Source organism: Typopeltis vanoorti, chromosome 13 (genome assembly GCF_054136105.1).
Source record: "Typopeltis vanoorti isolate ZY-2024b chromosome 13, IOZ_Tvanoo_1.0, whole genome shotgun sequence".
NCBI classification, from domain to species: domain Eukaryota; kingdom Metazoa; phylum Arthropoda; class Arachnida; order Uropygi; family Thelyphonidae; genus Typopeltis; species Typopeltis vanoorti.
Genome location: NC_143561.1, coordinates 99430516 through 99457460, shown reverse-complemented (window position 1 = coordinate 99457460; position 26945 = coordinate 99430516). Strand labels below are relative to the sequence as shown.

The 26945-nt window shown below is 37.0% G+C and overlaps 1 protein-coding gene across 24 annotated transcripts in view; it reads right to left on the bottom strand.

Moving 5' to 3' along the window:
* Positions 1–26945, bottom strand: part of LOC150100409 (coiled-coil domain-containing protein AGAP005037-like) — a 1356304-nt gene that overhangs the window by 359994 nt on the left and 969365 nt on the right. For 21 of the 24 annotated variants that reach the window (XR_016549297.1, XR_016549300.1, XR_016549298.1 and 18 more), the window contains 3 exons: positions 26041–26091; positions 25773–25820; positions 2319–2399 (listed from right to left, as the gene is read on the bottom strand). Coding sequence is in view for 19 of the 24 variants with exons in the window: in XM_090403260.1 (XP_090259386.1) it covers positions 2319–2399; positions 25773–25820; positions 26041–26091 (180 nt within the window). In the remaining 5 variants the exon portion in view is untranslated. The remainder of the gene's footprint in view (positions 1–2318; positions 2400–25772; positions 25821–26040; positions 26092–26945) is intronic. The other 3 variants (XM_090403262.1, XM_090403267.1, XM_090403274.1) reach the window with 1 other exon arrangement.

Here is a 26945-nt window from a genome sequence, read left to right as displayed (position 1 = left end):
GGAAGAACGACGGTACATTGCACCCTTCGATTGAAATAGGCTTAAGCTCGATTCTCGTAGCAATGGGAGGAATCTTTATCTGGACGATTTTCAATCGAAGGTGAGTTAGCTGATCTCATATGGATGTAGCAGGGTTTTTCTCCTGGAAACTCTGGTTTTTCATCTTGCATACAGACAAATTGGCCCTTCAGAACACACGCAATTTACAGACATAGAATACTAGTTGTAGTGGTGGTGGTGAAAGTGGGCGGTAGATGGCGTTGATGGAGATGATTCGTAGTAGAGGTTTGGTGTAGTGGTTGAGGCAGTTGTAGGTGTCCTCCCGTGATGAGTCTTCGGACTCGTTGGAGGTGACAGGAATAATAATAATAATAATGTTTGAGTTTGCACGGATAGTAGGAGATTGAAGAACAAACTGCTGTTCCTTCAATCAGTTTATACAGTTTTATATTTTTCCTTACAGAAGAAAAAACGGTTTTAATAGCAAAATCAAATAATTTCATGATGTCAGAAGGAGTATCCTTCTGCAGTATTTGTAATGTATCTACCAGAGAAATTGAGATTTTAGTTTCCATTCAGTACATCAAAAGTCTTCAGTTTCTCCTTCCAATAGTTTGCAGTTAATAAATTTTCTGCAGCATTCTTCAAAGGACTACCCATTTCCATTCAGGATGAATGAGCCATTCAGAAGTATATTGTATTCCAAGCTTTTATGTTCTGTCATACTATAGAGGAATGAGAAGATCTGCAATTGCTTACACAGGATATTAGGATTACATATTCCAGCAATCACACAAACTGAATCTTGAACATGCACTATAGTGTCCAGATACAAGATACAATGGAAAGAAGATAGTCTGATATGTCATTTTTTAATAGAACGATGGCAGCTATATTCTATAAAGAAATCTGCGAATCTAATTCATCAGCCTAATCTAAATGATGCCTTAAGCTTTCTCACTTTTGGGTTAATCTTGCTAGATATTCTTCACTAATAAAGTTTTTTTTTTTTTCTTATTTAACTGAATATGGAAAAATAAATGCAACAGAAGTTTTACACTTTTGACCCTAATGGCATTACATATTATCCTCATGTTTATAACATGTGAAACCTTGTTATTTTAATTGTTATTCTCTTCTACTTAATTATATAACTGTAGAATCTGCTTTAAAAATTATCAAAAATTTTGTCTTCAATAAAAAAAAAACATGTATGCATTAACAATACATACCATTTAACCTAGCTTATTGTTCTAGTCTAACTGTCCTGAAACCTTCACAAATATTACAGCAGTCAACATACTTTTCACAATGAGTCTTTTGACTTTCTATAAAGAGCTAAAGTTTAATAACAATGATAAATGCCATAAGCAAGAAATTTTCTTCATTCATGAGTTTGTTGATCTCTGGCTGTGGAAATAGGCTTTACTGCAATTCAAACTCCCCTTTCAAAAAGCAATGTGTACTCAAGTATTTTTTGTATCTTTTCTCAAATAAGGAAATGGCAAATAATGCAAACAAGATCACTTTTGTAAATTTTCCTCTTTCTCTCTGTCAATTCATATTAAGTCAGAGAGCCAAACTGGCATCTTACATTTCAAATAGTCCAGAGCTAAAATCATATTAATAACATGAATTTTTATATTTCCAGGATTTTTTACCAGTGATACAAATCACAATGTGGTGGATTTATCTGATGCAATATGACCTTAGTTGACGATGCTGCAAGAAATATAAAAAATCACTCACTCAGTACTTGGCTAATAACTTTTAGAGAATTACATTACATTTATGTACTTAGAGAACATGAGTGAACTATTTCTATGCTGTCAACATCAATTTCAAAAATGAAAACAATTAGTTCAACATCACTAGTAGATTGCTCTTCACAGAGAAACTGGGAATCACTTGTCAAAAGAGAAAGACTGATAAATATTTCAGATTTACACAAATCAGTGCATTAACTAAATATTGGGGTGGGGGGGGGAAGAATACCCTGCTACACCAGAACAATTATGTTTGCCCCGTTTTTTTTTTTGTAATCAATAATTGCATTCCAAACATAAATGTTGATTAAGACTTTCACACACACATACACACACACACAATTATAATCTGAAATGCAAATGAATTTTTTTATATTTATGTGTTATTGATTCAATAGAATTTAGTCATTTTATGATAAGAAATATTTCATCAAGACACACTGAAAGAGACTGTGATTAATGAAGGAATGGAGGGCGAGGATTGTAATAAAAAAATATAGAAATAATTATTAAAATGTCTTGTGTTGTTAAGTAACAAAAAATGAGGATCACCTGCATGCTGAGGAGAATACTGCTTCTGGATTGGAGAACTGACAGTAGTTGTTTCATCAGAGAATGAGACGGATTTCTCCTCTGCAATATCAAATGGAACAGTTGGTATATTCAGACATTTATAACTCATATTATATGTAGTTTTTGAGAAAAAAAAGCTCCAGTGAATAGAAAAATAGTAATTTTTTATTAAACACTTATTTTCTAGAACAGGGATGTCTCTTAATTATTTGTAATAATATGCATCATGTTTTATTCAAATATTTTGTAGGCAATGGTTTATTGCCATAAATCTCTTCCGATAAATTTCAAAAATCATCATATGGATTCTGCAAAAAAAAAAGAAATATTTTTTGTATAGGGTTCCGCAGTGTCAAAAAAGTTTAAGAAACACTGATCTAGAGAAACTGTGAGTGAAAAGAATGAAGGCAACAGGAGAGGAAAAAAACACAAGAGGGTAGGGAATTGACTGGATGTGAACTATTTGCAGCAGGTGATATAATCTCATGAAACTGAAAAGATGATATCATCTCAGTTTGATGAGATTTAGGCATTTAAATCTATGTAAGAAGAAACTGGAAACAGAGAAAATGTTTTGAGGGATGATTATGTAATAATATTTCCAATTTTATTAATTACACCAAATTTAATTTGCACAGATATGGCTATAAATCTTCTGAAATGATGAAACTGATTTTCTCATCAGTATCCAGAATTTCTTCACACTTTTTCCCCCTTTATTCTAACCGTTATATTTTTTGCTCTAGACTTCTAGTAGCTGCAACTTCTGGCACTTTGCATATTAATAATTCTATATAGCGATTCTTCATTTTTTTTTTTTCATACACAAGTAAGGATATCTGTGGACAGTGCATGCTAAAAGAGAAATACACAGTAGGAATTCTGCAAGTTATCTGTCACAAGCACCTCCGATGCTACAGTAAGAATAGAAATTAGCTTAATAATTAAATTAAATTAAAAACAAATGTATTTCACTATACATCTTGTATAGCATTATTAACATGGAATAAGAATTTAAATTCACCAGCCTCTTCAGCTTCACACAAAACAGTTAAATGGTCTGTGCAAGTCAACTGGAGACACTACTGCTCGAAAGAAGCACAATGATTGCAGTTTATAAGAGATCTAAGAAAGTAAGAGGTGATATGGAAGAGTAGGAGAAATGAACAGGAGAGATAGAAGGAGTTGGCTCTTGTAGATGGAAAGGTGATGTCAGTAATGCAGTGAGAAGAGAAATGCAAGAGAGACAGGAAAAAGAGGAGAGTCAAAGTTAAAAGGGTAATACTGCATGAGAAGTGTAAATTCTGGATGCAGAAATGAATGTATGCAGACAAGAAAGAAATGTGATGGTGAATGTGGAGAGGGTTGTGGTGTAGACAGTGATGGAGAGGAATGGCTGGGAAGGTCACATCTGAATAGTGGTGTTAGTAGGACTTGTTATAGCTCTTTTTTGTGTCTACAAATGCCAGAAGAATCTGTAATGAATGGAACAAAATTGCTGCACTGATCAACTTCATTTACTTAAAAAAATGTTGGAACCAGTGACATGGTTGAATTAAAGATGATGAACATCCTGACAGGGATAGAGATGGAGGAGTATGATGTTTTTTTCCATCCAAGAGAGAGATGCAAAGTGGAAATAGTGGCAGTGGTTCTGAGGCAGTACAGTGCAAAGAACAAGTAAATAGAATAAAAATATTTATTTGGATGTTGCTACAGACCTGGTAACGTGGAGGGCAGTAAGAACAAAATACATAGGCAAATTATTCTAGTAAATAAGAAAAGAGTAATCATTAGTTTATTATTATATGAGTATCTCCATGGAGTCCGAAAACTCATTGTGGGAGACTGAATCTATCCACATAATCTATTATGCCTCTCCTTGAACCCATTAACAGAAAAAAGCACTCACAACTGACTATGGCAACCTATTCCACTCATTCACAACTCACCAAGCAAAAAAATCTGGCTCACACCTTTATGCAACTTCCAGAGATGACCTCTTCTTCTGGCTCCTCTAGCCAAGTCCTGAAGCATTTCTCTGCATCAATCGTATAAAACCCTTTAAGCAACTTAAATGTTTCTATCATATTCCCTCTTTTTCTCCTATCAACCAACTTCTACAATCTTCTACACACTTCAATCTATCCTCATAGGGAACATTCCACAAGCCACTCACCTCTGAATCCTTTCCACCACTTCCTCATCCTCAAGAAACTCAGGGAGCAGACCTGAGCATAGTAGTCTAGATGTGGGCATATCAAGGCCTTATAAAGAGGAATAACAACTTCCATATCTCTACTTGTTAATGTGTTCTTCAATACCCAAGTAATCTTATGGGCTACCTTAGCAATATGTCATCCAAACTTTAACTCTGTTTACCACCATCCCTAAATCTCTAGCTTCATCTATTTCCTGGAGTACATTGCCATCAATGTGATACATGGCTTGTAATCTATTTATCCCAAAATGCATAACTTTACATTTCTCGACATTAAACTGACACCTATTAACTTTTGTCCATACTGACAGCCTATTTAAATTGTCCTGCAAGCTCTCCACATCGCCTTGATTAACTATTACTCTACCTAATTTCGCATCATCAGCAAACAACTGAATATTTCCTTTCAGGTTATTTCCTATATCATTTATGTACAAATTAAACAGGAAAGGTCCTAGCACTGAACCTTGAAGCACACCACTAGTCACCTGTTTTTGCCTCAATTCTGCTCCTCTATGTAGCACTTTTTGATATTTGTCCAGCAGCCACCCTCTTATCCACTTAACCAGTGTTATATCCATCCCCCATTTGTTCTAATTTGCATAACAGAGTTCCACGTGGAATTCTGCCAAATGTATTTGCAAAATCCAGCAAAATCATTGTGTAGCCATTTCCTTTATCTAACTCAGCAGTTACTCTATTATAAAAAGTTAGTAAATTACTAAGACATGACTGACCTTCACAAAACCACAAAAATTGGTAAAAAGAGAATTCAAGAAGAGGTTATCCACCTCTTCTTGAATTTTCTTTTTACCAATTTTTTTAGTACTTTTACCACCACGCCTGAGATACTGATTGGTCTGTAATTTGCTACTGCAGTCTTAGAACCTCCCTTATGCAAAGGAATTATTTTGTCCTCTTTCCACTCCCTTAGAAATCTACCAGAGCTGAGACTCAAATTAAAGAGCCTAGTCAAAGGCATTGCAAGTTTCCCTGCACATTCTTGCAAAACCCTAGCTGATATCCCATCTAATCACACAGTTGTATTTACACTGAGATTCTGCAATATCCTAAGAACCTCCAATTCATCCACCTCTGTTCCCACATTAGTGTCTATCACATAACAATTAAAGCAGTAACCTCACTAGGACGATATACCCTTGCAAAGTGGTCACTTATTAACTCAACTATTTTATCGGCTTTTATCTTCTTGTGACCATCATCACTCATTAAAGTTAATCTTCCATAGTCATTCTTCCTCTTACTTGCCATATAATGAAAGAACTCTTTGGGATTTCTTTTGGTCTGCTCGACTGGATTCTTCTTGTACTGATTTTGCCTTCCTTGCCATTCTGGTAATCTTTCTTGCCTGAGCCTTGTACTGTTCATGAGTATGCTGGTCACCTTTCTCTTTTGGGGGATTTTCATTATAGTAATAAAGATGTGAATGAAGAGATGATATCTGGGGACAAAGAAAATGAATTTTTGGTTTTTGAGGGATAACTATCTTCAGCAGTATGAAACAGGGGTCATGTGATATCAATTTGAATTTGATCATCTTATCAGGGGATGTTTGTATAAAGGGGGTGTCAAATCTCCTTCCAGCTGGTGAGTGACCATAAAGCAATCACTGGGTAGTTGGTTATAATTCTGCATATATCCCTTTCTTACAGAAAGGGATATATGCAGAATTATATTGCTGGTGATTAAGAAAAGCTCAGGAGACAGATTGCAGCTGTATCATAGAATAAAGAAATAGATGGAAAGGAGATCAATGCTGCTTGAGCTCTACTCAAGAAATACACAGAAGAGACAATGTCTGCATATATTCCAAAAGGATCAGGAAGTTAAATAAGGTAGTTGTGAAATGGATGAATGAAGAGGTTAAGCATGCAATCTGGAGAAAGAAAGCATTACGAAGGCAGAATAAGATGAATGGTAATAATCGTGTGCATAAAGACTGCAAACAACTGGCAAGGAAGGTAACCTGCTTGGTAAAGATTGCAAAATTGCAGTATGAGCAACACTTAACTGAGTCACAAAAAAAAATGTAAAAAAATCCCAGAGAGTTCTTTCATTATGCAGCCAGCAGAAGAAAGAATGACTATGGAAGGATGATGTGATACTGATTGGTGAAAATGGTAAAAGGATAACTGCTGCAAAGAATAAACGTAAAAAGTTTAAAACATAACAATGTAAAAAACCACACTAATTAACTTTAATGAAATGGGAGTAGATATTTTGTACTGTAAATAACAGTACATCATCAGTGCACAGAAACAAGCAAATCAAAGAAACGGGAATACAAGGTACATACAACAATCGGTTTACCAATTAAAATTGGTTGTAGCATTCTAGAAATTAATATATTAATAAATAATATTAAAACTATTCTTGATGGTTACATAAAATGAGAATCTCCCAAACTTTTTTTGGGGGGGGGGGGGAGAGACAATCATTCCAATTCAGATTTGGCCGATGTAAATGGGCTTCACAACTTTCTTTGAAAAGGCAATCATATTTAAAACTGCTTCTATAGAAAAGATGAGCTTCATCCCACTGGATACTGTGTTTAGTATCAATACTACGTTGTGCCGGACCAGATATGTTAGTGTTAATGCCATGAATAGTAAAGCGAATGCGAGTTTTTAATGAGGAGGTTCTTTCATGGTTTTTATGTAGTTAATAGTTATATTGAGCAATTTTTACTGGAATTATTTTATGAGGGAGATTTCTTTTTGTCACAGTGTCACTGTTGTTGTTTGTAAGATTCATGAATAATTTGTTCATGATTAGATGGAAGGACAGAGAGAGGAGACGCACTCTTGGACATAACATCCATATAGAGAGCGACTAGTGCTGTCTAGTTAGACAACATATTGTATTGTTGTTCACGTATGTTCCTGTAGATGAAGTTATGGCACTTATAATCTGTACCCTCCTGACATCTCCCAACTATTTAAACATTGTCTCAACTCAAATTATTTCAAATGGAATGGGAAAATCTACAAACTATCTAGCCTTGCAGTAGGAAGTCCTCTATCACCTCCATGTGCTGACTTATTCATAGAAAACTGTAAAAAAGATTTCTTGATGTTTACTAATCCTAAACTGTCACTTCGGTGATGATATATTATTATTATAATTATTATTAAACAAGACCTCATGGAGTCAAAGACTCATCTAGGAGGTCCTTTTATCTCACACACAACTCATCATACCGTGTCTTAAACACATTCAAACTCCTTGCAGACACCACACTCTCAGGCAAGGCATTCCAATCACTCGCAACTCTGCACGAAAAAAACCTGCCTCTCACTCCCCTACTCACACCCTCTTTATACAGTTTCCAGGGATGACCTCTGGTTATCCCCTGATCTCCCACTATTCTCTGCAGAACTTCTCCACCAATGATCCTATAACAACCCCTCACCAACTTGTAGGTCACTATCATATCTCCCCTCTTCCTTCTCTCCACTAGACTGCAAATTACATCTTTTCAATCTTTCCTCATATTCGACATTCCAGAGGTCTGAAACTACCTTAGTCAGTCACCTTTGGATCGTTTCCAACATCTCTTCATCCTTCTGAAAACCAGGTGACCAAATCTGGGCACAATAGTCCATGTGTGGCCTAATCAAAGCCTTATACAATGGAACAAGAATCTCCCTACTTCTACACGTCAGTGTCCTCCGCATCATTCCCAGAAGTCTTTGTGTTGTCTTCACAATTTTGGTGATGTGTCCCCTAAATTTTAAATCCTTATCCACTATCACCCCCAGATCTGTTATTTCCTCTACTTCCAACAATATATTCTCACCAAGCATAAATTCTGCATCCCATCTTTGTTTTCCAAATTTCAAAACCTTACATTTTGCAACATTGAACTCGCATCCCCATTTGCTTGCCCAATCACTCAATCTATTCAAGTCTTCTTGCAAGGTCACAACATCTTCACTACTCTTTATGGTTCGTCCCAACTTTGCATCATCTGCAAACAACTGAATATCTCCATCCAAATCTTCGCCAATATCATTAATATACAAGTTAAATAGTAATGACCCTAAAACAGACCCCTGAGGCACTCCACTAGTGACTTTCCTTTTCCTGGATATTGCACCCCCATACAGGAAAAGGAAAGTCACTAGTGGAGTGCCTCAGGAGAGTGGCTACCTATCAGATAGCCAGTCTCCAATCCAATGCACTAATCTAATATCCAACCCCAACTGCTCTAGTTTGACTGTCAACTTATCATGAGGTACTCTATCAAAAGCTTATGCGAAATCCAAATATATTACTGTGTATCCTTCTCCTCTGTCCAAGGAAGCAGTCACTTTATTGTAATAAGTAAGTAGATTACTAAAACATGACCTCCCCTTAGCAAATCCATGCTGTCCATCAAAGATTATACCATTGTTGTCAACAATCCAACTCTGGATCCTAGTTCTCACAAGCTTCTCCAACAACTTAACCACAACACCTGACACACAGATAGGCCTATAGTTTGATGCTTGAGTTTGATCACCTCCTTTATGAAGTGGCACAATCTTGCCCTCCTTCCACTCTTTAGGAACTTGACCAAGTGCAAGACTCGTATTAAAAAAATATGTCAAGGCAGGTGTCAACTCTCTGGCACATTCCTTCAGAATACGCGGTGATATATTATCAAGTCCCACAGCGTTATTTACATCTAGTTTACTCAACTTCCCAAACACCTCTTGCTCACTTACAGTCAGTCTCCCCTCCCCATCATCAACTGCTCTTAATCTCTCCATGAAGTCACATTCACAAGATTGAAAGATCTTTATGAACTGTTCATTAAGTATCTCCACCACACATTCTGCAACAGCTGTCTTTATACCATTTCCTCCAATCAATGTCATCCTTCCATAATCATTCTTTCTTTTGCTGGCTGCATATCAAAAGAACTCCCAAGGATTCTTTTCGGCTTCATTAGCTAACTGCTGTTCATACCTCTCTTTAGCTACTCTCACCAACCAAGTCACCCTCCTTGCCTGGTCTTTGTAGAGCTCATGAAATTGGTTACTTCCACTTCTCTTATGCTGCCTCCACAATGCCCTTTTTCTCTGTATTGCATGCTTAATCTCTTTATTCATCCATCTCACACCTACCTTATTTAACCTTCTCACCCATGGTATACATTTAGTCATTGCATTTACTAAATAGTTTTTGAAAATCCCCCAAGCTGCATTGATCTCTTTTCCAGCTAACTCCTCATTCCATGCTACACCTGCAAGCTGTCTCCTGAGCTCTTCATAATCACCCCCTTGTAGATCCACATATACCCTTTTTTCACAGGGGTCCTTGCACTGCTGGCAACCATCCAGGTAATCACCTCATGGTCACTTTCACCAATTGGTGGATGATTTGACACCTCATTGATAATTACATCCTCCGATGAGATGACCAAATTCAAGACCCTTAATCCTCGTGTGCCCTCTGTTATATACTGTCTGAGGTAGTTATCCCTCAAAAACTCAAGAAACTCATTTTCTTTACTTCCAGTTGCTATCTCTTCATTCCAGTCTATATTGCCATAATTAAAATCACCCATAATGATCACCCTTTTCTTATTTGCTTGGCTTATTTGACTATACATTTCACTATCACCACCAACCACATTACCAGGTCTATAACAACATCCCACCAAGTATTTGATTCTATTTACCTCTATCTCACACCATACTGCCTCAAAACCACTGGCCCTATTTCCCTCTTGCATCTCTAACTTGTATGGATATAACTCTTTCTCTATCATCAATTGCACTCCCCCTCCCTTTTTACCCCTTCTATCCTCACGAAACACATCATACCTTTCCATCTCTATTCCTGTCAGGATGTCGTCCTCATCTAACCATGTCTCACTTATTCCGACAATCTGTGGGTGCACAGACGCAATTAGTGCAACCATTTCATCCGCCTTGTTTCTTATACTTCTAGCATTGGAATACAAACACAACAACTCATTTCTGGATCTACAGCTAGTTCCACTGATACCTCTCACTTGATGTGATCTCTCCATGCTGGACTGGGGCCATTTCCCTTCCTGCTTCTTCATTTTAGAACCCTTTGCAAATCCATCTGTTTCCTCTTGATCCCAGGTCATCCCATTACTTTCCTGCCTACACATGCTCTCACCTCCTCAGCATCCACCTTTCTCACGCTGTGTACTCCTGTCCACCCTGAACCTCCCCGTTTCCCTGCTCCTCTTGCACACCCATTCTCTCATTTTCTATACTCATACCACTCACTTCCCCATTCATTTCCACTTCTTCAATCTCTCCTGTCTTACTCTCCTGCTCTTCCACATCACTCCCCTCTCGATCTGATTCATTCTCTCTATTCACTTCTCTACTTTCCAGCAGCAGTCTCTCCAAGCGACTCACACCATAACCACTCAAATGCAGTCCATCGCTCCCATACAGCTCACTTCGTCCCTCAAACTCATTCCACACATTAACAAACTGTACTCCCATCTCCTCACACATTTCAGCCAGAATATCATTCATAATCCTTGCTCTCTGCCTCATTTCACCACAATCATACCTAGGCAACACACTGACTACCCTTCCTGTCACACTATTCTCTTTTATCTTTCCAAGCAGTCTCCTGACATTCATTTTGACATGCTCTTTGTTCTCTCTCAAATCATTTGTACCAATTAATACAATTAACTCTTTTGCTCGCTACTGCCTCATATTCAATGCCTCAATCACTCTACTCATTTTACCACCTGGAAAACATACCTTGTGCATTTTATCCTCTAGCACACCTTAATAATGGAGTTGCCATACAACGCCACTCGCTCATCTTTCGTTAACTCTTTCATGCCATCATGATTTATTTTAATAGTTTTGACCTGAATTCTCTGAATTTCATTCCGCATCCATTTCATTTCTTGCTTCATCCAATCCAATTCACCTTCCGAACCTCGCGACACATTCTCTCTCTATCATTAAATCTTTCTAACTCTCGACCCCCTCTTCTCACTTTTCCTCTCATTCGTCCTTCTTTGTTTCCATACTTTCGGTCCAACATACGTCCAACTTTCACTATCATTCTTCTCACTTTCACTCTCATTTATCTTTCTTTGTTTCCGTACTTTTGGACTAACATGCGTCCAACTTTCGCTATCATTCTTCTCACTTTTACTGTCATTCATCTTTCTTTGGTTCAGTACTTTCGTTCCAACATGCGTCCAACTTTCGCCATCATTCATTTTTTTTTTTTGGCTATTATTTATTCTTTCGATTTTTTTTACTTGCGATTTCTGCATCACGCCATTTCTACTTTCATTCGTTCTCTCAATTTTGTTTCTTTCCGCCCCACTTTCGTCCCTTTTAACATCCGTTACGGTCAAATCGCCCTTTTTCTTTTTTCCTGATTTTTTAACATTTTTTCGCCTCTCTTTCTCACCGAAAAAAATGGTAAACATCGGTTTACCACACTTCGAGTGATAAACCGATGTTTACCACTCGAAGTTTACCGAGTGGTAAACATCGGTAAACTTTACCGATGTTTACCACTATACATCGGTACTAGCACTTTCTGTCATCAATTTCATATTCGCATTCATCAGTTCCTCATTCAGGTCACACTTCGCACACACCCTTCTTCCATCCGCACTAAACATCCACAAATCATTTATGTAATCGAAGGAATACATATAACAGACCTCACACTTAACGAAACGACTGAAATCTAAATTAAAATCATGGAATGACAATGCCGCCGCCATTTTTTTTTTGTTTTCTCTGCAGGTTACTAAGTCTAATAATAACGATTTCGTAATTTAGTTTAGGCAAGAAAAAACCCCCACACTAATAATATCGGTAGCATACAACATTTACAGCCGCTCTTACTTAAACAATTACGCATATATACTTAATTATTCCTAGTAAAACTTATCTGAATCAGGAGCTCTTCAAATCACGTCCGCAGCGCTTGGCCCACTAGCGCCCTCCATATGTAGATGACATATTTATAATCTGGAAACAGTGTGGCTGAGTTACATGATTTTCTTTCATCTATTAACTCCCACCATATAATTAAATTCGCTTTCAAACTTGAAAATAAAGGAAAATAAACCTTTTCTAGATATTTTAATTTCAACAAAAGCAGAAGGAAGCCTCTCTTAGTATATACCATAAGCCCACTGAGAGATCATTACCTACATTTCTCTTAATTGCACTATATATCACAAAAATTAGGTATTACACATGCACTGAAAGAAAGAAAATAAGGGCAATCTCTATTATAGGATGTGACGAAAAAATAAAAGAAGAATTACATTCTCTTCTCCAACCATCTGTGAGCAATGGATATTTTAAGAAAATGGCACAAAGAATACTATTTTCTGTTGCTTCTACATAACAGATCCCTGATATATGCTAGAGAGTCTCGGTTTCCATCCCTTATATTGGCAAACTTTCTCTCAAAATCACTAATCTTCTGAAATCTCATGATGTAACAGTGGCTTTTAAGCCCATTGTAACTATATGAGCCCTCTGACATTCACTTAAGGACCACAACCCTTTCAACAAACATCCTAGAGTTTACAATATTTCATGTTCTTGTGGCCTTGCTTACATAAGGCAAACAAACATCTAGAAGTTTGGAAATTAGGGGGGGGGGAGCATATTGGAAAGATCAATAACAACAGAGAAGGCAGCTAAGGCCTAGCGTTTCACTTCTCCCACACTCACCACAATATTGAAAGGGACAAGAACTCTATGCCTTACACAGAAGACAACTTCAGTGCCTGCAACATCAAAAACAGGCTACGATGGTTATCTGCTCACAAGGCACACTCAACAGAAATCAAGGAATGATTTTTTATGTAACATTTGGAAGTCACTTATTAGATTTTCAACATGTCAGAATTTAACTTTTATGCCAACTATCATGCATACCTAATGAACAATGAGTGATCCATGCAAAAACAGAAACATGTAGAGCACTTCCATGCTCTACATGTTTCTGTTTTTTTACTTGTATGTAATGGTAACTACATATTCGGTTTTTAGTTGTGTAATGGTTCATGTTTACTGCTTACTGTAGATTTTTTGTTTTTCCTAATCCAGAAGAAGCCACTAGCATATGTGGCAAAATGATATATTAACTAAAATACTAGTGGTGGTGGACGGTAGATGGAGTTGGTGTAGATGATGGAGGTTGCGGTTTGTTGTAGTTGGTGGAGGCAGAGAGTTGTAGAGTAGGTAACCTCCCTCGATGAGTCATTGGACTCCCTGGAGATGTCACACAGTAATAATAATTAAATATATTATGACTTATTAAACCCACTGTTTAATAAGCTTGACCTTATTAATAAAAATCTCTGGATGAGAGAAAAATGTTATTAATAAGGTCAAGCAACTTTTGGCTACTTGTACATGAGATATATATGATTTCTGTATTGCTCCAACCTTGGTTTCTTTCTTGAGTCTGGCTCCCACTGATGAAACCTCAATAAAGGTTGAAACCGGCCTGGGTAGTGGCCCTTCCCATTATGCTTAGTATTTTACATGCCCGAAAGGGTGTGTGTGCTTTGCATTATGGGATACATACTAAGGCAAGTGATGTAAGTCATTAGCCTCTATATACAAGTAGCTCAGACATGAATATATTTCACATGTAAAACATTGTTTCGCTTCCTTGGGTAAAGGATTAAAACCAAGTATATAATTTCTTGGTATCTTTAATGTACAATATAATGAAGGTAAAAAACCTTCAACACTTTTGGACACTGATCAAGAGCTTTGTAATAACAGTAGCATTGACAAAATATATTCTAAAGGTCAGGAGGTTAGATAAGTTAGGTATAAAATGGATAACGAGATCGAGGGTAATGTAGTCTGGATAAAGAGGACATTATGAAGTCAGCATTAAGTGTATGGTAATATCAGCTGCATGAGAAATGTGAAGTGCAGGCTAGGAAGGTGATCAGTAGTTGGTAAAGATAATCAAAATGCCGTATGAGCAGAAACTAGCCAAGCAAGCTTAAAAAAAAAAAAAAAGTCTAATGAGTCATTTTGATGTGAAAAGCAGAATAAAGAATAATTATGAGAGGCAGATAGTGATGGGTGAAAATGGTAGAATGGTAATAAATATTAGTACAGAAAATTTCCTGAAAAGTTATGGTGCTCCTACACTGCTTAAAGTTGGAAAAGAAAAAGCTAAGCTATTTTTGGCTATGGAGCAGTCCCTTTGCAACAAATAGGCTCAATAAAGTTAAAATCAAGTAAGGTTTAAATTAAAGCATATTATTACGGGCTACTCCAAGGAGTCCTTAGGCTCATTGAGGGAGGCCCTAACCATCATATCAAGCACCATCCAACATTTGCGCAGTATCTATCATTATGCTTTGACCTTATTCACAGTCATGCCACAACAGATTCTGGCAACCTATTTCACTCATTCACTACTCTACAGCAAAAAATCTAGTTCTAACACTCTTGCTAACTACACTCTTACTCGGTTTCCATGGATGGCCCTAGTTCTCCCACCACCAGACCTGTTCTGAAAAATTTCCTCTGAATTAATCTTGTAAAAACCGTTCAGTAATTTCTAAGTCTCAATCATATCATCCCTTTTCCACCTATCGACCAGTTTTTTAAACACACAAACCTTCAACTTGTTCTCGTAAGGTTCATTCCATAGACCTGCTACCATCTTGGTCACTCACCTCAGGATCCTTTCCGCCTCCTCATCACCGCCACCAAGAAACCCTGGCATCCAGATCTGCATGCAGTAGTCAAGATGGAGTCTTATCGAGGCTCAATAAAGAGGAACAATAACTGCTTGTCTCTGCTCATCAAAGTATTCTTCAGTAACCAAGTAATCGATGAGCTGCTTTAGTCAACTTTTGCTATGTGCCCCCTTAACTTTAACTCCCTATTCACTAACACTCCCAAGTCTCTGGCTTTGTCAATTTCCTGGAGTACAGTTCCACCAATGTGAAGATGAGAACACAGACTGATAAGAAAATAATTATTTATTAACTTATTGCTGATATTTCACTGGTATTCTATCCAGCATCTTCAGAGCACAAAATCAGTTTGCCACAGTATGCGAGACAACAACAATCCAGTTTAACAATGGGACTAGTTTGAAAACAATTGTAATGTACAACACAAGACTAAAGTCGTAATTAGGTGCCATCTATGTTGGGGGGGGGGAGGAATAATAATAATAATAATAAAAATAGAAAGAGAAAGCAGGGATTAATTTTGGTCTTAAGATGACTGTCTCCCAAATCACTCACTCACAACAGAGGTGTGACATAAGTTAGTGAGTTCTGCTGAACTCACTAACTTATGCCATACCTTCTTGGCCAATGGCTATAATTCCCATAAGATAGACAAAATACTAAATATCCCCCAGAAATATTCCCCCCACTGTCTACCACAGAAGACTATAACAAAACTGTCACCATCCCTTACATTAAAGGCACATCTGAAAAGATATCTAGAGTTCTTAACAAACATCGACTACACACTGTATTTAAACTGTATGTGAAATTGGCAACTCTCATCCATTCACCCAAGGACAGAATCTCTCCTTTATCACATCCAGGAGTCTACGAAGTGCCCTGTTCATGTGATCGAGCTTACTATGGAGAGATGGTAGGATCTGTGGATATCTGCCCCAGTGAACATAAAAAATACAGCTGGCACTACTGCTATGGCAAGTCAGGTCTGGTAGACCATGCTTTAGATACCCCTGCACACAGGGGTACTGCACTGATCAATTGGAAAAAAACAAATGTGCTGCGAAGCCTTTATAAGTCAGGGTGGTTATTCCTGGAATCAACAGAAGCCTTGAAACATACTCCAAACCTCAACAAGTATGGATGTATAAATTTGCCAAAGATTTGGGAGGCAGTCATCTTAAGACCAAATTAATACCTGCTTTCTCTTTCTATTTTTATTCCCCTCAACATAGATGCCACCTAATTAGGATTTTAATTTTTTGTGTTATACATTACAATTGTTTAAACTAGTCCGGATTGTTGTTGTTGTCTCACATTTTGTGACAAACTGGTTTTGTGCTCTAAAGATGCTGGATAGAATACCAGCAAAATATCAGCAATAAGTTAATAAATATCATTTTCTTATCAGTCTGTGTTCTTATCTATACCGTTAAAATTAATCAACATGTACAATGAACACATAAGCTTTCCCACACGAATGTGGTATACAGCTGGTAATCTTTTCACCAAAAAATGCATAACCTTACACTTTGCCACATTAAAATGCCATCCATTCTCCTTTGATCAGTCCGGCAATCTATCCAAATCATTCTGCAAAATTTTGACATCATCTGTATTAACTATTGTTCTATCCAACTTTGCATCATTGGCATATAACTGAACAATTCCTCTCAGATCCTTTTCTACATCATTAATGTACAAATTATATCAGTAGAGGTCCAAGAACAAAACCCTGTGGAACACCACTAGTCACAAGCCTTCTTTTGAACTCGACTTCTGAACAAACTACTCTCTTATATCTCTCCATCAACAACCCTCCTATCCATCTCACCAACCCTATATTCATCCCCATGTGCTGCAGTTTATTGATTAAAATTCCATGTGGTATCCTATCAAAGGCCTTTGCAAAGTCCTACAGTAACACTGTAAACCCATTACCTTTATCCAACTCAGCTGTCACTGTATTATAAAACGTGAGCAAGTTACTGAGGCATAACCTACCCCTTCACAAAACCATGCTGCCCGCTATACAGTATCCCATTTCCATCTATCCATTCCTGTATTTCGCTCTTGATCAACTTCTCCAATACTTTGACAACAGTTCCTGATACGCTGATCGGTCGATAACTTGCTATATCAGTCTTGGAGCTTCCTTTATGCAATGAAACTATTTTCTTCTCTTTTCACCTCCTCGGGACTAACCCAGAGCTGAGACTTAGATTAAACAATAAGGTCAAGAGCACTGACAATTCTCCTGCCGCTTCACATAAAACTCTAACTGGTATACCATCCAATCTCACAGTTGTATTCATATTAAGGTTCTATAATATACTATGCACCTCCATTTCCCACTTTACCTCAGTTCCCATATAAGCCTTTGGCTCTCTCTCTCTCATTCCTGCAATATCACCACTTGGATGATATACTCTTGCAAAGTGTTCACTTAGTAATTCTATTATTCGAGTGATTCAGTTACTTTCTTTTACTAGCATCATATCGAAAGAATTGTTTGGGATTATCTTTAGCTGCACTGCTAACTTCCTTTCATATTCTGCTTTTGCCTTTCTTATCACACTAGTTATTCTTGTGGCCTGTGCCTGATGGTTACCTTTCTCCTTAAATTCCCTCCATAATTTTTTCTTTTTTTTTTCAGCTCCAGCTTAATGATGATATTCATCCATTTAACTCTCACTTGATTTACTCTCTCCTGAGTCTAAGTATGCAATCTGCCATTACCTCCCTCAAAGACTCCTTTACCACTTCCCATGCACTATCAACATCCAGCTCCAGCAGTTTTACATGCCATGGCACCGATCAGTGCCATGGATTGATCTTAAGTTTGTCATACTTACCAGCCTTGTATTTCCACATATACCCCATACTGTGTAAAATTTATTGGAAATAAGGATAATAAAAACTTCATCATAAGATATCGACACTTTAGCATAGAAATAACATTCAGACAAATGAAAAGCATAAAAAAACAATTGAAAAAAATACCAAAAAGATCAATAAATATTAATTTCAATATATATATATATAATACCAATATATAACAAGCGAATCATCAAGGTAATCAATCCTTTTAAGCAGGGCTCAACAAGTCAAAATCTTATTAGCCATAAAGAATTGCAATTGCTGAAGAACTACCTGCCCCACCCACACACACACACCTATGTTTTTTTAAGTGATAATATCCCAATAAATTAACAGACATTCCATGATTGATTAGTGAAATGTTGTATCACTGTTTGGACAGTATCTCCTTTGTGTGAGAACCATTCCAAGAAGGAAGCAATAAATAAATAAGAACAGGAAAGAGGAGCAAATACAACATTGATTTTTTGGAAAATGTAATATATATTATAACAAGTTATATATATTATTATGGGCAACTCCAGGAAGTCCTTAGACACTCATCGAGGGAGACCCCAAATCATGTTCATCACAACTATTCGACATTCACACAGTATCTATCATACCTTGCCTTAAACTCATTCACTGTCACAGCACCCACCACAGACTCCGGCAGCCCATTCCACTCATTCACCACTCTAAAAGTAAAGAACTGAGCTCTAACACCCTTACTAACCACACTCTTGCCCAGCTTCCATAGGTGTCCTAGTTCTCCCACCACCAGTCCTGATCTCAAAAATATCCTCTGAATTAATCCTATAGAACCCCTTCAGTAATTTGAATGTCTCAATCATATCTCCCCTCCTCCGCCTATCAACCAATTTCTGCAACCCACAAATACTCAACCTGTTCTCATAAGGTTCATTCCACAGACCTGCTATCATCTTGGTCACTCGCCTCTGGATCCTCTCAACCTCCTCCCCGTCAAGAAGAAACCTAGGTGACCAAATCTGGGCACATTAGTTGAGATGGGGTCTTATCAAGGCTCGATACAGAGGAACAATAACATGCTTGTCTCTGCTCGTCAACGTATTCTTCAGCAACCAAGTGATTTGATGATCTGATTTGGCCACTTATGCAATATGCCCCCTAAACTTCAACTCCTTATCCACCAACACACATAAATCTCTTGCCTCATCAATTTCCTGGAATACAGTTCCACCAATGTAGTAAACTGCTGCTAATCTTTTCACCCCAAAATGTATAACCTTACATTTTGCCACATTAAATTGACATTCATTCTCCTTAGCCCAGACCCCCAATCTATCCAAATCATCCTGCAAAATTTTGACATCATCTGCATTCGCTATTGCCCTACCCAACTTTGCATCATCCGCGAAGAAATGAACTGTTCCTCTCACATCCTTTCCTATATCATTAATGAACAAATTAAACAGCAGTGGTCCAAGAACAGATCCTTGCGGCACACCACTGGTCACAGGCCGTCTTTTGGACTCTACTCCTGAATAAACCACTCTCTGGTATCTCTCCCTCAACCACCCTCCTATCCATATCACCAACCCTATATCCATCTCCATATACTGCATTTTATTGATTAGAATTCCATGTGGTATCCTATCAAAGGCCTTAGCAAGGTCCAGCAGAATCACTGTAAACTCATTACCCTTATCCAGTTCAGCCGTCACTGTGTTATAATACGTGAGCAAGTTACTGAGGCATGACCTACCCTTCACAAAACCATGCTGTCCCCCATACAACATCCCATTTTCATCTATCCAATCCAGTATTCTTTTCTTGACTAATTTCTCTAAGAGCTTGACAACGATTCCTGATATGCTAATCGGTCGGTAATTTACAACAGCAGTCTTGGAACCACCTTTATGCAGTGGAACTATTTTCCCCTCTTTCCACCCCCTTGGTACTAACTCAGACCCGAGACTCAAATTAAACAAAATGGTCAAGGGTACTGACAATTCTTTAGCCGCTTCTCGTACGACACGAGCTGGTATACCATCCAATCCCACAGATGTATTGACATTGAGGTTCTGTAATAGACTATTTACCTCGACTTCATTCATCACAATTGCAGTATAAACTGTTGGTTCTTCCATTCCTGCAATGTCACCACCTGGATGATATATTCTTGCAAAGTGCTCGCTCAGTAATTCCACTATATCGACTGATTCGGTAACCTCCCTACCCTCAGCATTTTTTAAAATCATTCTGCCATGAACATTTTTCCTTTTACTTGCAACATATTGAAAAAACTATTTGGGATTCTCTTTAGCCTGCATGGCCCATTCAGCAGGTGTACTAGAGTCAATTTTCTTGAAGTTAGTAACTAAACTGCAATGGATGGGATCAGATAACAGATTGGTGAGTCAGATAAGCAAATGTCTGTCAGAAAGGTATAGCAATTGTATATGAGCAAATGGTAACCTGGAAGATAAAAGTCACTGGTAGTGTGTTGTAAGGGTCTGTTTTAAGAACTATTACTGTTTAGCATATTCACACTGGATAGTGTCCGCATGTGCATAAACTGCCGGTGGGAGCTAGCTTTACCCTATACATGCCATTTCTATATCAGGCAGTCACGCTTTCACAAAGTTGCAAGTAACATGCATTAGTTGTAAATGATGTCTGGAATAATATGTATTATACTGCGTTAGTTGCAACTGTTTTGGTAGAATTTTATTTATAAAATTAGCGTTTGTGAAATATTTTAATAATATTAAAGCTCTCAAATGCAATTTGAAGTGATTTCAAGTTATATATATAAAATTAATATTTAACTGACTAGAACCCGAGAAAGTATAACACAAAAAACTTTAATAAATCACGATTGGTTTCATCAGTGTCCCGACTTCTTCAGGAAAGTAAGAAATAACACAAAACTTATAAAACTAACAAGGTAAAAAACATGGACTTTCCAGCTTAATAAAAAGAAGAAGAATAGTAACAGTTATATTTGAATTGGTGACCGCGTGATATTGTTAGCATGAGTTGAATGTGAGTGACAGCAAATTTTAGAGCGCCAGTACTGGATTACTGCGCTATGGGAATCAGGCAAATTGTAGCTCAGATTGTTGTTCGTGTGTGAAGGATCCAGAAGTTTTTTGTGTTATACTTTCTCAGGTTCTAGTCAGTTAAATATTAATTTTATAAATGTACACATCCCGAGTCAATCCTAATAACAATATATATATATATGCATCTATTTGGTTTACATAAATTATGTGCTTTCTGTACCTAATGACAGCATTATAAACAGCTGTTATGTGTATTTTCTGCAACTGAAAATTTGAAAGAGGATGTTAGGACAAATGTGTTTAGTTAAATACAGCCACTTTTCAACATAAATAAGTAGACCATTCTGCAACTTCTTATGCAAGTCAAAATTTACATAAGCCGGACTCCCCTCTCCCTTTTCCTGACCTTTCAATGATAGACTGTCATGTCAAACACACATGCAAAAAATAAACATGCAACAGAATGCAGAAATAATTAAATAGTAAAAAAATTATAAACATCCTGCATTAAATATATAAAAGATGCATACATTTACACCACATCGAGTTGAACAATTTTTACCAAATATATTTTACAATTTGACCATTTGAAAGCCAGAATGATTTTTAAAATGTGCAAACCAACCATAGCTTGTGGCAATTGACTGTGTTCCTTCAGGATATTTTCCCTTAAGGTTCTCAAATCAACTTTTAGTCTCAACCTGTATTGTCATAAGGTTGAAAGGAACATATTTCTGGATCTAATCTTCCATCCATCATAAGCAATTTTTCCAATAGTGCACTTTCATGTTTTTTTGTTATCATGGTTGTTTTCATGCTGGCTGTTCCTTTAATGAGTTCTTTTACATGTGAGGCACCCTTTACATGTATAATGCTATGCATTATACATGTCTGTAAGAATATGTGCTTTGCATTATGGGATACTAAGGCAATTAATGTGAAGTCATTAGCCTCTATATAGGGGTTGCCCAGTCATGAAGTCACTTCATAAGCAAACTTTGTTTGCTTACACTTGGATGAAAGATGAAACCAATAATATAATTTCTTGACAGTTTTAATTTAAAGATAGAATGGTTTTCATTCTATAGGAACATTTTTATTATACTGTTTGGAAAGAACAGATGTAGTGAGTAAAAATTCCTCAATTCTGAATGAAAATGAATATGCATTATAAGAAGTAGACTGCATCCATTGATCACCAACAAAATACTAGAATATGTGAGATATCTATTACTGATAAGACAGAAGTGCTGCAGATAAAAAGAAAAAAAAAAGTTATGTAATGAACTTAGGATTCACAAAAAAGGTGGATGAGGATAGAATACATTTATATGCAAAAGAGATGGTTCACATTTGAATGCAGAAGGATGTAGGCATTTGGCAAGGCTATTGATTTCTGGGCAAGTGAGTGTGTTGTGCAGGGAAACTAGAATTGTGCAGGTGGAATGTAGCAGGAATGTCTCATGTGGGGATAGTGGATTGAGAAATGAGAGGGGTACACTATATTACACAGTCAGGTGAAGTATGAGGAGAGTAATAATGGCTATAAGAATACTGGAAATGCACTAGTTTTTCTGTATACAAATGCTAGGAACATTAGAAATAAAGGGAATGAGTTTGTGGCATTGATTAGCTTATTGATTAGTCTCTCCAAAAGTTGTCGGTATCACTGAAACTTAGTTAACTAAGGAGGATGTTCTAACAGGGACAGAAAGCGAAGGGTATAACTTTTTGGCATTATAGGGAGGATAAATGTGGTGGTGGTAGTAGTGGAGTGTTGCTCATGATAGGAAATGAATTGTGTCCTCTCTGGGTGGAGAGTCACAGTGAAGATAGCTAATGGTTTTGAGAGTATATGTTGTGAGACAGATGTTTATATGACAAGATACTTAGTGGGATGTTGCTACAGACCAGGGAATATAACTGGTGATGAACAGGAAATGTTTAGGCAAATTAGTTTGGCAAGCGCAAAGCGAGTGATCATTATGGGGGACTTCCACTATAGCGATATAAACTGGGCAAAGGAGACAGCATGTAGCAATAAGGAAACTTAATTTTTGGATTTATTATGGGACAGCTGTCTTAGGCAGCATATGGTGGAGGGAACACGAGGATCAAGAACTTTAGATTTTGTCCGAGGATCTTATTGCGACTGAGATGTCATACTTAACTCCTGTTGGTGAGAGTGACCAAACAGTCTGGACATGGAGGATGTCCAGACTGTTTGGACATCCTCCATGGATGTGGAGGGATCAAAACAAAGAATTTATGTGGAATTATAAGGCAGGCAACTATCATAGACTTAGAAACCAGCTTGAAGCAGTGCAATGGATGAAAAAATTTAAAGGAAGAGAGGTCATTAGTGAATGGGAGATAGTTAAGAAAAAGTTGTTGACAACAATGGCAGATTGTATATCTTAAGTGAAGAATAATAAAGCAATTTGGAGTCAAATGGATGACGAGAAATAAAAGAAGAATTGCAGAAAAAAAGAGATTATGGAAGACATAAAGAGAGAGAGAGAGAGAGAGAGAGATGGAGAACAATTGCATGAGGAATATAGGGCTCAGGCTAGGAAAGTGATTAGTATTGTAAGGATAGTACACCAGTGCATAAGGGTGGCAGTAGAATGAAGGTATCAAACTTAGGCCTGTTTGTATTTTTTCGGTAGTTGTTAAGATTTGGGAGAAAATGGTAAGAGATTGTATACAGCACTGGATAGATGAGGGCAATATTATGCAGGGCAGCAAGGATTTGTTAAAGGGTGTTCTTGTTTTAGTAATTTGGTAGCATTTTACAATAGAGTAACAAGAGCAATCAGTGCATCCATTAATGTCTCCTCACACCAGGACCCCAGCATTGCCACATCTACCCCTTTCAAGAACATTCTCACAATGGTAAACAGTACTGCTTTCAAGCTAGATTAAGTGCCTTCTAGAATCAGAAGAAAAACTAAAACGACTCGTTAAAGGGTACATTAACCCATAGGTGTCTTCTGCAATTTTCAAGGATAAAACACTGCTGAAAATGTGCTCTCTATGATAAGCTGTGGATAAAGGGATGCAGACTACAGGCCTTCAGGCATATAGGTCTACTTGTGGCAGATGTCTTGCCACAGTTTGTTGCGATATCTGCAGACCTGTGCTTGAATGGAGCTGACTTGCAAGATGACTTACCATGGTAAGTCAATTAAGTTTTGCTGTTATAACCAAAAATTCGTCTTCATGCTCGATGGTAGGGTGAGGGCAACCACTTCTGCAGCCTTCTTCAAGCTTTCCAATAATTCTTCCCAGCATGAAATCATCTAGATGATGTCTTTGAGACATTGCAAGACATTCAAGTTTTCAACTTTATTCCTTCAAGAAAAGCACGTTCTTCAAACCCAATTTGCTTAGTGTAGCCTTTTTATCCTGTTGAGTGCTACCACATGACCCCTTTTGCATGTGATTTGAAAATTTGAATGTGTACCCTGTTTCTAATCCAAATAGTCAGTTATACAAATTGCCACAAGCTAATTTGTCTGAATTTGCAGTTGTAATATTCAGAAATAGTGTTCGTCATTAGGTTTTGGATACCAGCGAATTATGATAGTGGGAATGGTTCAAAGGTATACTGTTACTGTAGATGGGGAGCAGATGTGGTGAATTTACAGGAGAATCTGAATAGCCAAGAGGAATAACAGTTCAATACTGAAACGTGTGAGATGTTGAAATTTGGTATGCAAGGAGAGGATGAAGATACACAACTAATGGGAAAAAATTCTGAAGGAGGCAGAGAAGAAGAGAGATTTGGGAACAGTGATAAATAGTACCTCAAATTTAGGAGTCACAATGTTAAAATTGTGAGATCACATTTAATTATTGACAGTGATGATAAGGACCTTGACATGTAGAAGTAAAGAGGTTATGGTTCATTTGTATAAAGGCTTGATCAGGCAACAATATGGATTACTATGCACAGATCTGGTCACCTAGTTTTCAGAAAGATCAGGATATATTGGAGAGGGTTCAGAGAAGACTGACTAAGATGGTGTCAAGTTTCTGGAATACTGGGTATGAAGACAGATTGAGGAAATGTCATTTGAAGAGCCTTGTGGATGGGAGAAGATTCTCTGCATGGAGCATGGTTAGTGAACAGAATGCACTGCCTGAAAGTGTGGTGAATGCAGAAATCATGGATGAGTTTAAACCATGGTTTGATAAGCTCCGTATGCATGTGATGGTGAGGTGCCTACCTCAATGAATCTTTTGACATCATGTATGTCTAAAGTTAATAATAATAACTGGATAATCAGGGAAGTTGAAAAAACAACATGTAAATAGCACCCATTTCTTTATATTTTCCTACAATGTTTATAATATGCTCATGAAAAATCAACTGATTGTTGACTACAATATGTATTTTTGTCAGTTTTATTAAAAAACAGTGTTTACAAAAACAAAAAAAATGTAAAATGATCAGAACCTTTGACTTTCCCCCATGATACTGCTAATGTTTTTTAGTTCTCAACCTTTCCTAGGATAAATTAATTAAAACAAAGAGTAAATAAAGCAAGATAATTCAGAAAGAGACCCACCTTTGAAGGGATGTCTAGATACTTCTAGCTCTGGCTCTTGGTTATCTTCTGTAAAAATAAATAAAATATATATATAAATATATATTACATTTAATAACACTTTATCGAAATTTAGTTTATAAGAAACAGAAGAGTGTGACAGTTATGACATATGACTGTTTTTCATTCAACAAATACAAACAGCCATTAAAAAAAAAAAAAAAAAAGTAAAGGAAGGAAGGAAAAGAAAATGAAGGAAAGAAAGAAAAAAAAATCAAAGGAAACTTACCAGCTAAAGATGTGCTTGATGATGATTTTGAAGATTTGGCCTCCATTTCATCTAGAGAGAAATTATGATAGAGTTCTGTTTAAGACTTTTAACTCATGTTCACGCAGATGTGTGTTGATATATAATGTGCATTTGTCACAAGCTTACAAGAACAGATAGGCTTACTTGAAATTGCATGGGAATTTGCAGTTAATATAGTACTATTATTATTAGGAGCATTTTTACTCAACCCTCATGGATTCAAAAAGAAGGTACAACCTTCATGGTACTAACTATCAATGCTCCTATCATACCGTGCTGAAACTCACTCAGTATTTCTACTTACTTTCTTGCTTACTAAATCCATCATGTATGCAGAATAACTAGCTGTTTCTCACTTTCTTTCAACTACCCTATGAAAATATCCCCCCCCTCCCTTTTTTTCCAATAAATGTCTCTGATTTCTGAAAGCCAATAAATTACATTTAACAGACTGACTAGTTTTATCAACACTCTACTGACATCATCAGGACATATATATATATATACACACAAACACCATATGCTAAAATGCTTAAACTGAACAAACTAAAATCATGAATAAACAAATGCCAGAGTACATAAACATAACAGTAACCAATGTCGACAAGATTGAGCCATTTTGTAAAGAATCACTGCAATTTGAGTTGGAAATGCTCTTAGCCTTGGCTGACTGAAGTATATAATTTAAACTAAAATATAAAGTTGGTTGTAAGGCCACAACATCTCCTTGATTCATCATCACTCTCCCCAGTTTTGCATCATATGCAAACAGTTGTATATCACCAGTTAAATCCATCTCAATAGCATTAATTAATATACAAATTAAATAACAATGGTCACAAAATAGATCTCCATGGCACATGACTAGTGCATTTCCTCTTTCG